Here is a 16,289-nt window from a genome sequence, read left to right on the forward strand (position 1 = left end):
GAAGCAAAAGTGGATGGGAATCTGGGAGGCAGTGACCATGAGTTGGTTGAGTTCAGGATCCTGACACAGGGAAGAAAGGTAAGCAGCAGGATACGGACCCTGGACTTCAGGAAAGCAGACTTCAACTCCCTCAGGGAACGGATGGCCAGGATCCCCTGGGGGACTAACTTGAAGGGGAAAGGAGTCCAGGAGAGCTGGCTGTATTTCAAGGAATCCCTGTTGAGGTTACAGGGACAAACCATCCCAATGAGTCGAAAGAATAGTAAATATGGCAGGCGACCAGCTTGGCTTAATGGTGAAATCCTAGCGGATCTTAAACATAAAAAAGAAGCTTACAAGAAGTGGAAGGTTGGACATATGACCAGGGAAGAGTATAAAAATATTGCTCGGGCATGTAGGAATGTTATCAGGAGGGCCAAATCGCACCTGGAGCTGCAGCTAGCCAGAGATGTCAAGAGTAATAAGAAGGGTTTCTTCAGGTATGTTGGCAAGAAGAAGAAAGCCAAGGAATGTGTGGGCCCCTTACTGAATGAGGGAGGCAACCTAGTGACAGAGGATGTGGAAAAAGCTAATGTACTCAATGCTTTTTTTGCCTCTGTTTTCACTAACAAGGTCAGCTCCCAGACTGCTGCGCTGGGCATCACAAAATGGGGAAGAGATGGCCAGCCCTCTGTGGAGATAGAGGTGGTTAGGGACTATTTAGAAAAGCTGGACGTGCACAAGTCCATGGGGCCGGACGAGTTGCATCCGAGAGTGCTGAAGGAATTGGCGGCTGTGATTGCAGAACCATTGGCCATTATCTTTGAAAACTCGTGGCGAACCGGGGAAGTCCCGGATGACTGGAAAAAGGCTAATGTAGTGCCAATCTTTAAAAAAGGGAAGAAGGAGGATCCTGGGAACTACAGGCCAGTCAGCCTCACTTCAGTCCCTGGAAAAATCATGGAGCAGGTCCTCAAAGAATCAATCCTGAAGCACTTGCATGAGAGGAAAGTGATCAGGAACAGCCAGCATGGATTCACCAAGGGAAGGTCATGCCTGACTAATCTAATTGCCTTTTATGATGAGATTACTAGTTCTGTGGATGAAGGGAAAGCAGTGGATGTATTGTTTCTTGACTTTAGCAAAGCTTTTGACACGGTCTCCCACAGTATTCTTGTCAGCAAGTTAAGGAAGTATGGGCTGGATGAATGCACTACAAGGTGGGTAGAAAGCTGGCTAGATTGTCGGGCTCAACGGGTAGTGATCAATGGCGCCATGTCTAGTTGGCAGCCGGTATCAAGTGGAGTGCCCCCAGGCCAGTTTTGTTCAATATCTTCATAAATGATCTGGAGGATGGTGTGGATTGCACTCTCAGCAAATTTGCGGATGATACTAAACTGGGAGGAGTGGTAGATACGCTGGAGGGCAGGGATAGGATACAGAAAGACCTAGACAAATTGGAGGATTGGGCCAAAAGGAATCTGATGAGGTTCAATAAGGATAAGTGCAGGGTCCTGCACTTAGGACGGAAGAACCCAATGCACAGCTACAGACTAGGGACCGAATGGCTAGGCAGCAGTTCTGCGGAAAAGGACCTAGGGGTGACAGTGGACGAGAAGCTGGATATGAGTCAGCAGTGTGCCCTTGTTGCCAAGAAGGCCAATGGCATTTTGGGATATATAAGTAGGGGCATAGCGAGCAGATCGAGGGACACGATCGTTCCCCTCTATTTGACATTGATGAGGCCTCATCTGGAGTACTGTGTCCAGTTTTGGGCCCCACACTTCAAGAAGGATGTGGATAAATTGGAGAGAGTCCAGCGAAGGGCAACAAAAATGATTAGGGGACTGGAACACATGAGTTATGAGGAGAGGCTGAGGGAGCTGGGATTGTTTAGCCTGCAGAAGAGAAGAATGAGGGGGGATTTGATAGCTGCTTTCAACTACCTGAAAGGGGGTTCCAAAGAGGATGGCTCTAGACTGTTCTCAATGGTAGCAGATGACAGAACGAGGAGTAATGGTCTCAAGTTGCAGTGGGGGAGGTTTAGATTGGATATTAGGAAAAACTTTTTCACTAAGAGGGTGGTGAAACACTGGAATGCGTTACCTAGGGAGGTGGTAGAATCTCCTTCCTTAGAGGTTTTTAAGGTCAGGCTTGACAAAGCCCTGGCTGGGATGATTTAACTGGGAATTGGTCCTGCTTTGAGCAGGGGGTTGGACTAGATGACCTTCAGGGGTCCCTTCCAACCCTGATATTCTATGATTCTATGATTCTTCAGTCTTAGTATTGCATCTTTTCTTTTGGCAGAAGTCTTCCCCTTGCCTTACTGCCCAGAGGAGTATAGAGGTCATGTTTCTATATAATTAACCTTATTTTTGGATGCCTACATTTAAAGGATGATCCTCCTTCTCACCCTGTAGGCAACACTACTGTGAAAATCACATTGTACTGGACGTGTGGCCCTTAACGTGAAGAAGAATAGGAAGATATAGAATCATAGAAGATTAGGGTTGGAAGAGACCTCAGGAGGTCATCTACTCCAATCCCCTGCTCAAAGCAGGACCAACACCAACTAAATCATCCCAGCCAGGGCTTTGTCAAGACAGGCCTTAAAAACCTCAGAGGATGGAGATTCCACCACCTCCCTAGATAACCCATTCCAGTGCTTCACCACCCTCTTAGTGAAATAGTGGTTCCTAATATCCAACCTAGATCTCCCCCACTGCAACTTGAGACCATTGTTCCTTGTTCTGTCATCCGCCACCACTGAGAACAGCCGACTCCATCCTTTTTGGAACCCTGCTTCAGGTACTTCCCCTCACTCCCCCCCAAAATGCCCCCTCACTCTTCTCTTCTTCAGACTAAACAAGCCCAGTTCCCTCAGCCTCTCCTCATAAGTCATGTGCCCCAGCCTCCAATCAATTTCATTGCCCTCTGCTGGACTCTCTCCAATTTGTCCACATCATTTCTGTAGTGGGGAGCCCAGAACTGGACACAGTACTCCAGGTGTGGCCTCACCAGTGCCGAATAGAGGGGAATAATCACGTCCCTCGATCTGCTGGCAGTGCTCCTACTAATGCAGCCCAATATGCTGTTAGCCTTCTTGGCAACAAGGGCACACTGCTGACTCATATATAGCTTCTCATCCACTGTAATCCCCAGGTCCTTTTCTGCAGAACTGCTGCTTAGCCAGTTGGTCCCCAGCCTGTATTTCCTCCAGTTTCTCTAGGTCACTCTGGACCCTATCCTTACCCTCCAGTGTATCTACCTCTCCCCCCAGTTTAGTGTCATCTGCGAACTTGCTGAGGGTGCAATCCATCCCATCATCCAGATCATTAATAAAGATGTTGAACAAAACCGGCCCCAGGACCGACCCCTGCTATTCTCCGCTTGACATTGAGCTGTTGATCGCTACCCATTGAGCCCAACAATCTAGTCAGCTGTCTATCCACTTTATAGTCCATTCATCTAATCCACACTTTTTTAACTTGCTGGCAAGAATACTGTGGGAGACTGTATCAAAAGCTTTGCTAAAGTCAAGATATATCATGTCCACTGCTTTCCCCATATCCACAGAGCCAGTTATCTCATCATAGAAGGCAATCAGGTTGGTCAGGCATGACTTGCTCTTGCTCTTGCCCTTGGTTGACTGTTCCTGATCACCTTCCTCTCCTCCAAGTGCTTCAAAATGGATTCCTTGAGGACCTGCTCCATGATTTTTCCAGGGACTAAGGTGAGGCTGACCCGTCTGTTGTTCCTTGCGTTCTCCATTTCCCTTTTTTAAAGATGGGCACTATATTTGTCTTTTTCCGATCTTCCAGGACCTCCCCTGATTTCCACAAGTTTTCAAAGATAATGGCCAATGGGTCTGCAATCACATCAGGCAATTCCCTCAGCATCTTTGGATGCATTAGATACAGACCCATGGACTTGTACATGTCCAGCTTTTCTAAATAGTCTTTAACCTGATCTTTCACCACACATGTCTGTGCTTACCTGAAAATTTCCTTTTTTTAGTAATAAAGTCCACAAATCTAGTCCACCTTGGAGGCAAATGGATTTTCCAGAATAGAGATGGAAATTTACATCCAAGAATTTGGGTTTGTTGTTAACAGATGGAATTTACCATGCTCTGCAGAAGGGAAAAATGTGCTTTTTACTCAGAGTATATTTAACACAATCTATAATTTAGGAAAGTAGATCTGAATAATTCTGTTTGTGGAAGTTACCTCAATTGGGAGGGAACTTCAGGAGGCAGGGCATTCTCCTGCTGGCCGTGACTCAGGTTTGTTTCTGATTCCGAGCTGCAACAGGTTGAAGTTATAAACAGACAGATTATAAGCCATCAACCTCCCCAGACCTGCTGGAAATGTAACTGCTTAAGTGCCTCACTAAAGACATAATTTGGGACTGATATGATAGTCCCATGTGGGCAACCCTCTCCGCCTATATATTAAAAGCACTCAATCATTCTGTTTAAAATCTTTGTCTTCAGTCTGGATGTGGGCCTGATCTATATTCCATCTCATCTTGCCTTATATGAAACAGTGTTACCGAGACAATGGAAAGACCTGCATCCTCCCCCAGTTTCAAAGAGTGGAGGTTGGATCTCTTGTTGAAATGGAAAAAAAAATCACCTACACTAGAAGAGCCAACCTGAACCTGTCCTCAGGGTCCTGGGAGATGGTGCAAGACATCTTCCCGTTACAAAAGCCCTACCAAGATCAGACAACATTTTAGGTTTGCATCTCCAGACTTGTGGGTCTCGTCACTTGCTATCCTTTCCCCGATCTCTTTCTTCTCTCTGATTTTTTTCATTTCTCTTCCACTATGATCTTCATATTCTTTTTTCATTTTTTAATTCTCACAGAAAGGTACGTTTTATTAATTGCAGATCATTAACTTTAGATTATGAGCTCTTTGGGGCAGGGACTGTCTCTTTGTTTATACAGTGTCTAGCGCAGTAGGGTCCTGGTGCCTGAGTAGGTCTCATAGGCATTATGATAATAATAAAAAATACAATACATTGATACTCTAATGTGAGGTACTCTTACTTTTTTTGGGGGGGGCACTACTAGAATTCTGTGTCAGTTTGAAACTTTAAATGCTTCCCTCTAAGTTTATCCACATGCTGTTATTTTCTTTCATAATCAGAGTCTTTGCACAGACTTTGTCCAAACTACTTTTTCTATAAATGTTTACAGTGTTTGACTAGAAGAATTTAAAATCCCCTTGGAAGGTAAAAGTAATATTAATGTCATAAGAAGCACTGAGAATGTAAACAGTCTTCAAAGAGTAAGGGAGGTACATGAAGAAAATAAAACAAAGGCTATTAATATAAACAGTGAAATTCTTTACATATATTGGAGGATTGAAGAAAAGAGAGATAAACATTGGATTTATTAAGATGGCAGTAAAGTAAGGAATTATTTGTTACTTAAAAAAATGACTAAAGACGTACATGGTCATTTCTCATTTGTATTTGATCAACATGTTAACAGTGCATTTATGGAAGATATGTCCTGTGTACTGTTGAGGATAAAATGGAGGAGATTGAGATTACTGGAAGTAGTAAACAATTATTTGGCTTAAAATCAAGATAAAACAATGGGTAATGATGGATTGCTTCTGTGTGTAGTATAAGTGATTCAAGATAAAATAGTTGAACTTTTTTAATTGTTTAGGAAAAGATTTAGTCTTTGAAAAACTGAAGGATGGTAATTTTGAAAGCTGGCGAGGAGATGAGTCTCAGCTTTGTAGGCTTGGTAATTAATATTTTAAATGTATTATACAAGGTTATAAACTGTAAATTTATTAAATAGAAAAATGGTACAAAAATAGGGGGTAGTGTTTAAGAATCAGATGGTGTATAAGTGTTTTACAGGATAACAGTGATAGAATAGGTGTATATGAATTGTACCAGGACAGATCTTGAGTGGAGATATACCAATTTAATCCAGCTGAGGATTTGCTGCACGGTATTTCAGTGGAAAGTTAAGCTCCTGAGTAGAAATAATGTCCAAGCTAAATATGATTTAAATAACACTGAATTAGTTAATACTTGTCTCAGAGTAACAGCCGTGTTAGTCTGTATTCGCAAAAAGAAAAGGAGTACTTGTGGCACCTTAGAGACTAACCAATCTGTTTGAGCATAAGCTTTCAAATAAATTGGTTAGTCTCTAAGGTGCCCCAAGTACTCCTTTTCTTTTTGATAATACTTGTCGTATTTCTTGGTGTGGAAAGGAGAGGGAGTTTCAACATTGAATAATTGTTTTGATTACACACTGCAAATTTTCTTTTAGATTTATGTTGTTGTGTTTTTTGTGTGTGAAAAACTGACTATTTAAGTGGCAGCTTAAACTTCTTCACTTACTGCTACCCTACATTTTGACCTCTGCTGTGCTGCTGCTAGAACCACATTTATTTAAAAAAGCTCTGTTCTGTTGTAACAAAGATCTTGACTTGAAATGCAGCAGTGCAGAAAGTTATGTTTTAGAACAGTGTTTGTTTTTTCCAGATGACAGTACATTGCATAGAACTGAAAACCAAACAAAATCTAACCTACCAGCTTCTTGAATCTAACCTTTTGTAAATCCGGGTCTCTGACTTGACTTCTCTGCAATGCCACCACGATGTCAGACATTTTTATTAAAGATAATAATGAATAATTAGTAGTAGTAATGCTATGTATTTAATGAAATGAGACCATTTTATTTATGTAATAAGGTAGCTCAGCATGCGTGATTTAGTAACATCATACTCACCAGCCTGATCTAGACCCTTCATAACAAAATATTTCTGAGTTGAAGTCCGTATATGAAAAAGTATCTGAAGACCAGGTCTGTTTCTCTGTTGTATTTAACACTCTTCTTTTAAGTATTGAGAGCCAAAACCATCATTTGATCATGCGTGAACAAATGATACCCTACTATTTCAGCTACTGCATCACCGTTTCAGTAAAATTATTTTTGCAGGGTAGATTACATGTATTGTCATGGTCCAGAGGGAAAACTGATCACTGTACAGGAGTCATGAAAAACCAACAAAGCAAATTTCTCCACTTAATAGGCATTTTTTTCTTGTGTGAAAAATGATGCTGCATTCAGTTTTATTGGACTTGACATGCCAAATATAAGAACTGTCTTTCAACAAGTTGATGTGACACTGTGAGAACTTGCAGAAGTGACTGAAAAATATCTCTTGTGCCATTGTCCATCATGTCTGTAGGCGAGTATATTACTATTCCAGTTGTCAGATTATCTAGTACAAACTAGACCCATTCACTGTTCTTGGGCTACTCCATCTTTTGGTCATACCTTTTTATGCAAGAAACTCAAGCTAAGCTTCTGTAAATATAATTTATTATTTATTACTTGGAATAGCTGGTGAAATAAAGATTACAGACAGGGTCTTTCCTTCCTTTGGTACTTCTCTCACCTAAAACTCCCATTGATGATAATGAAAGTTACAGGGATGTTTTGTGTCTAGAATAGATGCTTTTGTTTGCTCTTTCTTTAGTTTTTGTTCTTTCATATCTTTCACCTTTTTGGAGGTAATATTTTGATGGTTTTCATATGAAACACTAAACTTTTCAGTGCTGAATGAAGTACCAAGTACTTGCTGAACTACTGCTGTATCATATGCATGTTTTGAAAACAATTAATTGTTCAACCACTGATTTATGTTTTTCTGTTTTGTGTTTTTAAATTAATCTATTATTTAATTTATTTAGACTCTCTGGTCAAAATGTTGACAGGGATGACCAAAATACATGGGTGACTAATATGTACACCGAAATAAAAGCAGTCTGATTGTTCACAGATGCTGAGCACTCCTGTTGGCTTCAGTGGGAGCTGTTAGTGTTCAGCACCTCTGAAAAGCAGGCCACTTTCATTTACATATAGGTGCCTAAATATGGATTTAGGTGTCTCGTACTAGAAACCACATTTAAACTTTTTGACTTATATTACCATAATAAACCTCATATTTAAACATGAGCATTATATCTAAGCAAATAATTTATTGTAAACCAAGCACTCTGTAGCTGTTGGCACATTTGCAATGTTTTTCTACTAAAAATGCACATTGAGTATTATATTTTTCCTTTTGGTAACCCAATAAATTTCCTATTTTCTTACAGGTGATCTCTTCTTAATAATGCATGTTTCTGTCTGGATGATACTGATGAGCAGTCACATTAATTTAATGCAGTACCATTCTCATATTGCATCTTCTGTATACTGTACAATATGTGATAAACCTTTCTGTAGAGCTGAAATGCTATCTCTCTTGCAAAGAATGCCATAATTTTTCATTCTTTGTAGCTGAGAAAGTCAAGACTGTTTTGCTTTTGCAGTCAAAACAAGAGTGTTTATCCACTAATTTATCTAATTTATCCACATGCACAATATTTATATAACCATCTGGCAGAGCAATATTTTAGCAATCAATGTAACAGATGAGAATACTAAAAGTTGATAGGGAGAGAGAGAATTTCTACATGACTTACCTTTGAAGATAAGTTGATTAGGTTTTGAAAAGCTTAATAGAAAATGTTTTAATGGGTTCAGTTTGCATTTGTCTTTCCCGTATACACTGTCTATGTTTTAAGAAAAATGTATTTAATGTTTTCTGTCCAAACTTTGCCAGTTTAATAGTATGAGATTATTCTGATGGGAGATGCAAGATTTAACTAGATATACTTATTAAGGACCAAACTCAGATGTGTTGTCCATGGTTGTTCTTGCACTGATTTCAATGGAGTTGCTTCTGTTTACCCCTGATTTTAAATTTGTTGTATGTCATTTTGCAACCATTGAAGGTGATTTTTTTCATATCAGAGAAGGTGCTGATAAAAAATTTGCACTGTACAATATCAATAATACACATATTAATAAAGATAAAGACCAGCTAACTGACAGATCTCAAAAAGTAGTTGGCAACTGGAAGTCATCAACGAGAGCTGTTTTGGGGAAGGGGGTTACACAGGGATTGGTACTAGGCCCAATGTTGTTCAACATTTTCATCAGTGATCTGGAAACAAATATAAAGTCATTGCTGATAACATTGGTGTTATCATGTCCCTAAACTCATAGATTGGCAGAATAGTAAATAACGATGACAACAAGTGATCTGGATTGCTTGGTAAGCTATGCCCATGCAAATAAAATGCATTTTAATACTGCCAAGTGCAAAGTCACATATCTAGGAACAAAGCCATACCTACAGAATTGGGGATAGCATCCTGGCTCTGAAAGAGATTTAGAGGTCATAGTTGACAAGCAACTCAACATACTATCCTAGTGTGATGCTGTGGCCAAAAGTGCTAATGTGATTGTTGAATAAATGGGGGAGTAGTGATTAAGAGTAGGGAGATAATTTTACTGCTGTATATATCATTGGCAAGACAAACGGGAATACTGTGTACGGTTGTGGTTTGCACATTTTAAAAAGGATGTTGAAAAATTGGAAAGGCTGCAGAAGAGAGACACAACAATGATTTGAGGTCTGGAGAAAATGCCTTACAGTGAGAGATGTAGAGTTCAATCTGTTTAGGTCATCAGAAACAATACTGAGAGGTGACTTGATTAGTGTACCTTCCTGGGGAGAAGATATTAAGTACTAAAGGTCTCTTTTATCTAGTAGAGAGAGGCATAAGAAGAACAGTCAGACAAATTCACATTAGAAATAAGGCATGCATTTTTAGCGGTTGGGTGATTACCCATTGGAACAAATTACTGAGGAAAGTGTTAAATTCTCCATCTCTTGATGTCTCCAGATTGAGACTGGGTGCCTTTCTGGAAGATAAATTTTAGTCAAAAACAAGTTATGCTTTAGTGAAACACAAGATGTTTGGTGCAATACAGGGGGTAACTGAATGAAATGTAAAGGCCTGTATTGTACAGGAGGTCAAACTAGACAATCCTCATGTCCCTAAACTGTTTAAATCTATATAAAAAGTTTGCACTGTGAGTTTGTATACTGGTCCTTGAACAAAAAGATGGCTTCCCCTTCAAAGTTGTTGGTCATTAGGACCTTCACAGGTCGCAAATCAAATAGTCCCAAAAAACCCTTCTGAATCAGGCTACCTGTCATGGCTCTATTACACCACTTGTATCTCATTTCCTGAAACCGTTAATCAAACAATTTAAAAGGCTGAATTTATTTTATTCTCAGCTACTTCTTGCCTCATGAATTAGAAAGAAAATTGCCAAATATTTTTTAGATAAGCAGCTAAAACAGCTCATCTAAATGTCATACTATAACTTAATTTAGTTTTCATTAAAGATTCACTTTTCTTATAAAGAGAATCACATCCCTTATCTAAATGGAACCGATAGGATGACTTCTGTTTACTGGAAAGTTCTTTGTTGCTTGCTTTTTTCCTTTTAAAAAGTTGGCTCTCAAAGGTCTTTTTCACTATGGGTTGACAGTATCTCTCTTTTCTTAGTCCAGTGATGATTGTTCATGTGTTTCAAGTCATATATAACTCATCTACTCAAGCTTTGGAAAACTAAGTGATTCTAATGTAGTCATATAAGAGTTTTATGGTTCTTAATACTTGAATGTAGAAAACTGTGAAACTGTGAAATTATAACCAGATTTTTTTTTAATCCCAATGACTTCCATTCATGTTAATAAAGCAAACAGGCCTTGGCCCAATGTGTAAAAGTATTTACTATTACATGATCATATTATGCAATAATAGTTTATAAGGAGTCAATAATACACAATCAGTTCAGATCCCTCATTATTGCAGCTTATAGTAGTTTTTATCAACTTTGGAAACTGTATTATTTTTGTCTAGGGTGAAAATGATTTGAGGATTTTTGCTTCCAGAATAGTTTAACACAGCTAGGAAACCAGGTTCTTTAATCTGTATATCTATGTAAGACACATGAAAGATCTGGAGTAAAGTTTCCACGTGTGCCTAAGTCCCATTTTCAAAAGATTACTTAAGGAGTCTGTCTCATTGAGATCAATGGAAATTAGGCTCCTAAATTCCTATAATCGTTTCTAAAGATGGGACTTAGCCACCTGATTTGCTTAGGCAAAATGAGTCCTAGTTTATTTTTGTGAAATTACTTGATCGTCCGTTTACACCTCAGAGTTTCAATGACATATTCATTTTCTTGTTTGGGGGGAACATAACGGAACTTAAATTATCTTAAATGATCTTCAGTCACTTTGTCCTCTACTCAGATTATTCATTCAATCATATTTGAAGTCCATCCTTGGAACAATAACATAAGTATTGGTAGACAAGCGTCCATGTAGGGTTTAAGTTTTCGTTTCATTCAGAAATATGAATTTCTGAAAAAAACATTGGTATCATTTAATCAAAGAGCTGTACAGCAGTTACAGTTCTGTATCTATTCATCACTAAACTGATCTCTTCCAATTTTTGCTTCAATGGAATGGGTTTGTTACTGATGAAATGAAGAATCTTTTTGCAGGGTGATTAAGATCATGTGAATGCTGTTTTAATTGCTTTAGGAGTGCAACCTTTACACTTTACTGATCTGTTAGTTAGTTTGTTTTTTACTTAGAAATTCAAACACAAACCACTTTTTTTAAAGCTTAATTAGCATGTCTGATCTTTTCCTTTCCACAGTCTTGGTAGGCCAGAAGTGTCACCTCGATGAAGGTCAAATGTCATCAGTCTCAAAAATGGCAGTGTGGTTTGGTGGTGGTTAGAGCAGGGGCCTGGGATTCAGGAGATCTTTGGCCTGATCATCCTGTCATTTGTGCATGCATAATTCACCTTGACTTCAATGGGAGTCATGTACCCACACATGATGCAGTGACTGGGACACTGGATTCTATTCCTAACTTCCATTGACTCATCATGTGGCCATGGGCAAGTCAGGTAGCCTTTCTGTGCCACTACCTGTCAAATCAGGAAGATAATACTTACCATGCTTCTACAATACATACGACACTTGGAAAAGGTCCTTCAGATCCTTGAATGAAAGGCCTGGTATAAATGCAAAGTGCTATGATTGGACATAGAGCAGAATTGTTATTTTCCGTATTTAAATAGGGGATGATGGTGGCAGCAAACAGACCGAACCTGTGGCTGAGACTGTGGCTGTTTGTTTTGCAGGATCTTTCATGCTGGTGAACGCTTCTGGGAGGTTTGCTGAACAAAGAGCTCACCTCCTGCTACCCCACCTAAAAGAAAATGACACGCATTGTATCGATTTCCATTACTACGTTTCAAGCAAGAGTGGGTCCAATCCTGGTTCTCTGAATGTTTATGTGAAGGTCAATAATGGTCCGCTTGGTAACCCCATCTGGAACATGTCCGGAGCAGCTACTGGCACTTGGAACAGAGCAGAGCTGGCAATTAGCACCTTTTGGCCTAATTTCTATCAGGTACATTTTATTTGTTAAATTTTGTTTCTCACATTGAACAGATTTGCAGCCTAAATTTACAACTTGCTTTTTGTCATCAGCAAGACTGAATGCAGGCTAAGATGACCTGATTAGTGAGTAAAAACGAATGTATGTTATGTTGGTCAGTTTGTTTTAATTAATCTGTTTTGTGGTTGATGCTAAATATATATTTGCATATTTTAATGTTTAAGAATGGATGATTTGTCATTGTTTTCAATGGCCCAGGATTTCACCCATTACCTGTACATCAGGAACATTAGAATTTAGTAACGGAAAATTTTACAGTGTTAGGCTTGTTTGATTTGTTTTATATTGATAACGCTCAATTGTGGCTCTAGAACCAGATGCGTCTGAGTTCACAGGCCTGAATTGCAATTTCAGTTTGTAATTTTAGTTTTTGAGAACACCTGATTACAGCAGCATTCTTCTGATTAGAGCCTAAGGGTGAAGTAGTAGGAGCTTAACATTGCCGTTTCTTAAGATGCTACCCCTCTGTAGGAAAGTTTACCATGATTCCACAATCACACACATGTACACCCCACACCCCAAAAGGATGTCGGGGGAAGGGGATTTTAACAAACTTCTAATAAAATATTCCTGTACCATTAGGATGAAGCTAAAATGCCATGTTGATAGAGATACAGGCAATATCAGAAGACATTCATGTGCTCTCTCTATCTATATAATCTGCATCAAATTTCAGCTAATATATTTTAGCTAATTGAAGTCTGAGGAATCAAGATACTTCCAAATAGCCTTTCCCACTCCTCTGGGACCAGTTTAACAGAAGCCTGTAGCTCAGGCTCCCTAGATAACGGCAATCTGGCTTTTCAGGCTTGGTCACAGCCTATGGGGAAGATTCTCAGCTTTTGTAATTTGATGTAGCTCCAATGACTTGAATAGAGTTACTCTGATTTCACCAGCTGAGGATCTATCTCTCTGTCCCCAGCTGCTGCGCCATCTCCTGCCTCTTTGGTTGCATCCGCTTCCTCAAGGATCTCTGACACAGTCTCCTCAGTTTCCCCATCACAATTACAGTCTCCACAGCTGTTTCTGTACTCATCACTGCCTACCTTGGTCCCACTGCTCTTAAAGCTTCCCCTCTAGTGAACTCCTTAACCTTCGTTTTTTGTCACAAAATTCCCGGGGAATTGAGTCTTTCACATCCTATCCAGAACTTGAGTGTCTTTCCCAGGGACCACTTATTACTTACTTAGCACTTATTACTCCTCACAAGGCGTCAGCCATCTTCTCTCTGCCCCACTTCCTAGAAAGAATAGGGACAGGAAAAACCTCCATAGCAGAATGTGCAGTGGTCTTGCAACAATAATGATGGAAGCCCATTATTTGGCATATATAAAAGATGATGGGACAATCTACAAATAAATAAGAACTGCAGGAAAACATCCTGCATTGATAGGGATGGACTAGGTAATGTAACAATAGTTTAGTTTTTTTGTTTTTATAATTGTAGCAATACCCAGCTACATGACAGTGCTATACACTTCCAGTCCATTAATAGGACACCCACAGGGTACCTACCAACAAATAAAATCAAAATGAAGACAGAAATATGAACACAGGCTACATGTTTTAACATGCTAGTGTTTTAAAGGAATGGTATTTGTACAATGCAGATCTCTTAAAAACGTTTTTGAGTCTATTTTCCTGATGATCCATGAAAAATGTAGGCAAGTAACTCCCACTAATGCTAACTGAATAAAAGCAAGACTGATTATTGTGGAGTAAATCCAATTCTAGTCCAACATTTTAGTATTTATTTGGTATTTAAAGTGGTTTTATCTTGTTTATTAACATAAACAGAGGCAGAGCATTTAAAAGATTTAATAATTAACATTTTGTTATATTGTATTCCTATAGTTATTTGTGTTATTGGTACCGTTTATGTCAGGTTTCCATTTAGAAATGACTTTTTACTGTGCTCAGAGCCTGTACTTGTAATCATTTTAATACATTTTCTTTGTACCAGGTAATTATTTGTGTAGGTTTCACCCTACATGGCAAACTACTGTACTAGATATATAAATGGTTTCAGAGAAGCAGCCATGTTAGTCTGTATTCGCAAAAAGAAAAGGAGTACTTGTGGCACCTTAGAGACTAACCAGTTTATTTGAGCATAAGCTTTCGTGAGCTACAGCTCACTTCATCGGATGCATCATGCTGTAGCTCACAAAAGCTTATGCTCAAATAAACTGGTTAGTCTCTAAGGTGTCACAAGTACTCCTTTTCTTTTTTTAGATATATAAATAACATTGATAACCTGCATCTGCCAAAACTAATTGTAGGTTAATTACTTGTCATTTAAACTTAAATTGTCAAGTATTCTGATTATTAAGATGTATTTAATTCCTCAATTAATTCTTGTTCTAATTGCTGCTACTTAAAACCTGCCCCTCCCTTAGAGCTGCACCAGTCAGGAAGTATTGCTTACGTGTTTTCAGCAGAGGGCAACAGAATAAAAGATCTGGTTTCTTTAAGTATATATGACCTGCTTGCTACCTCTTTAATAGGAGAAAAATCTGTTATTTCATAGGGTTATTTTATGTTGTCAGATCAGTGTGGAGTATTAAAATGTGCTTTAATTTTTTAAGCATAAGGAATTGTACAACTCCACAGATTGTGAGATACAATGCCCCTCCCCCTCCGCTGAGTTCAGGTTGGTGAGTTTCTCAGCTAACATTGCAAATTGGCAGTTAGACATAACTGCTAAGGCCTTGTCTACTCTATGGAATTTTGTCAATCCAAGTTACCCTGACAATCAAAAACTGGTATAATTACATCATTTGTTCATTGTATAGCGGCTAGCCGAGGCTCGACCCTCTCTGGGGCGGCGGGGAGCCACACCAGCTCACAACACACAGATAATGTTTGGAGAAATTAGTCCAGCCGCGGGTGTCTCCCTTGGCGGCCCTTGCAGCAACTGAAACAAGCACCGTAAGCCCGGACCCTAGGTCAAGGCAGGGCAACAATAAGTCAGGTGCTCAGGCCCTCCGGCAGGGGCTGAGCAGTAGCAAACAGTATGTAGAAATAGGCCCAGTATGTAGAAATAGGCCAGTAGCTCTGGCCCTCAGGTAGAGGCTGAGCAAACAGTTCAATAGTAGCAGGCCCAGGCTCTGGATCAGGGCGTGGCAACCAAGTCAGTAGCTCAGGCCCTCAGGCAGGGGCTGAGCAAACAGTTCAATGTTAGCAGGCCCAGGCCTCTAAAGGACCTGGAAGAAGGGGAGACTGCCACCCAAGGGTTGGGTGGCAGGGGGGACTCAGGCCCTCCCACTCTACTGCATCCCAGCCCGGGGCCCTAGCAGCAGCAGAAGACCCACTGCTGTGTCAGTGGGGCTCCTGGCCGCAACACACTGTCATAGGTTCTGGCAGTTCCTTAGCCAGACTATGGTCAGCTGTCCCCGCTACTTCCTGATTCCTCCTCTTGGGGTACCTGGGTCCAGATGGTATCCTCCAGGGCATCCAGTACCAGGGGTTCCTCAGGGTAATGGGCAAGTGGCAGGCCCGGCAACTCCTCCGGGTAGCGGGCGCAGAGCAAATCGGGCCAGTCCTGGCGTGCACCTTGGGCCGCGGGGGCTTCCCAGTCGCGGGCCAAGCTGGAGGCATCTGGCCTCCCCAGCAGCTGGGCCCCCAGTGAGCTCTGAGGGTGAGCTTTTATACTTCAGGTCGCTGCCTTACCCTCTGAGGGCCGGGCTCAGAGCTCCCTAGCTCTGCCCACTCCGGCAGCTGGATGGGCTCATCCCTCTCCAGGGTAGTGGGGAGCCACACCGCCTCACTACACGCATTTTTACACAACGTTCCTTCTATTGGTGGAGCACATCCATAGTTAGTGCTCTAGCGTCAACAGTGAGAACCGTGCACTGTGGGTAGCTATCCTACTGTGCTGCTTGCCA

General features: G+C 40.5%; 1 protein-coding gene across 7 annotated transcripts in view; it reads left to right on the forward strand.

The window, feature by feature from the left end:
* Positions 1–16,289, forward strand: part of PTPRM (protein tyrosine phosphatase receptor type M) — a 685,790-nt gene that overhangs the window by 233,442 nt on the left and 436,059 nt on the right. For all 7 annotated transcript variants that reach the window (XM_084621210.1, XM_084621211.1, XM_084621214.1 and 4 more), the window contains exon 3: positions 12,086–12,357. In XM_084621210.1, the coding sequence (XP_084477336.1) occupies positions 12,086–12,357 (272 nt within the window). The remainder of the gene's footprint in view (positions 1–12,085; positions 12,358–16,289) is intronic.

The sequence above is a fragment of the Lepidochelys olivacea genome (assembly GCF_965140295.1).
Source record: "Lepidochelys olivacea isolate rLepOli2 genome assembly, chromosome: 2".
NCBI lineage: Eukaryota > Metazoa > Chordata > Testudines > Cheloniidae > Lepidochelys > Lepidochelys olivacea.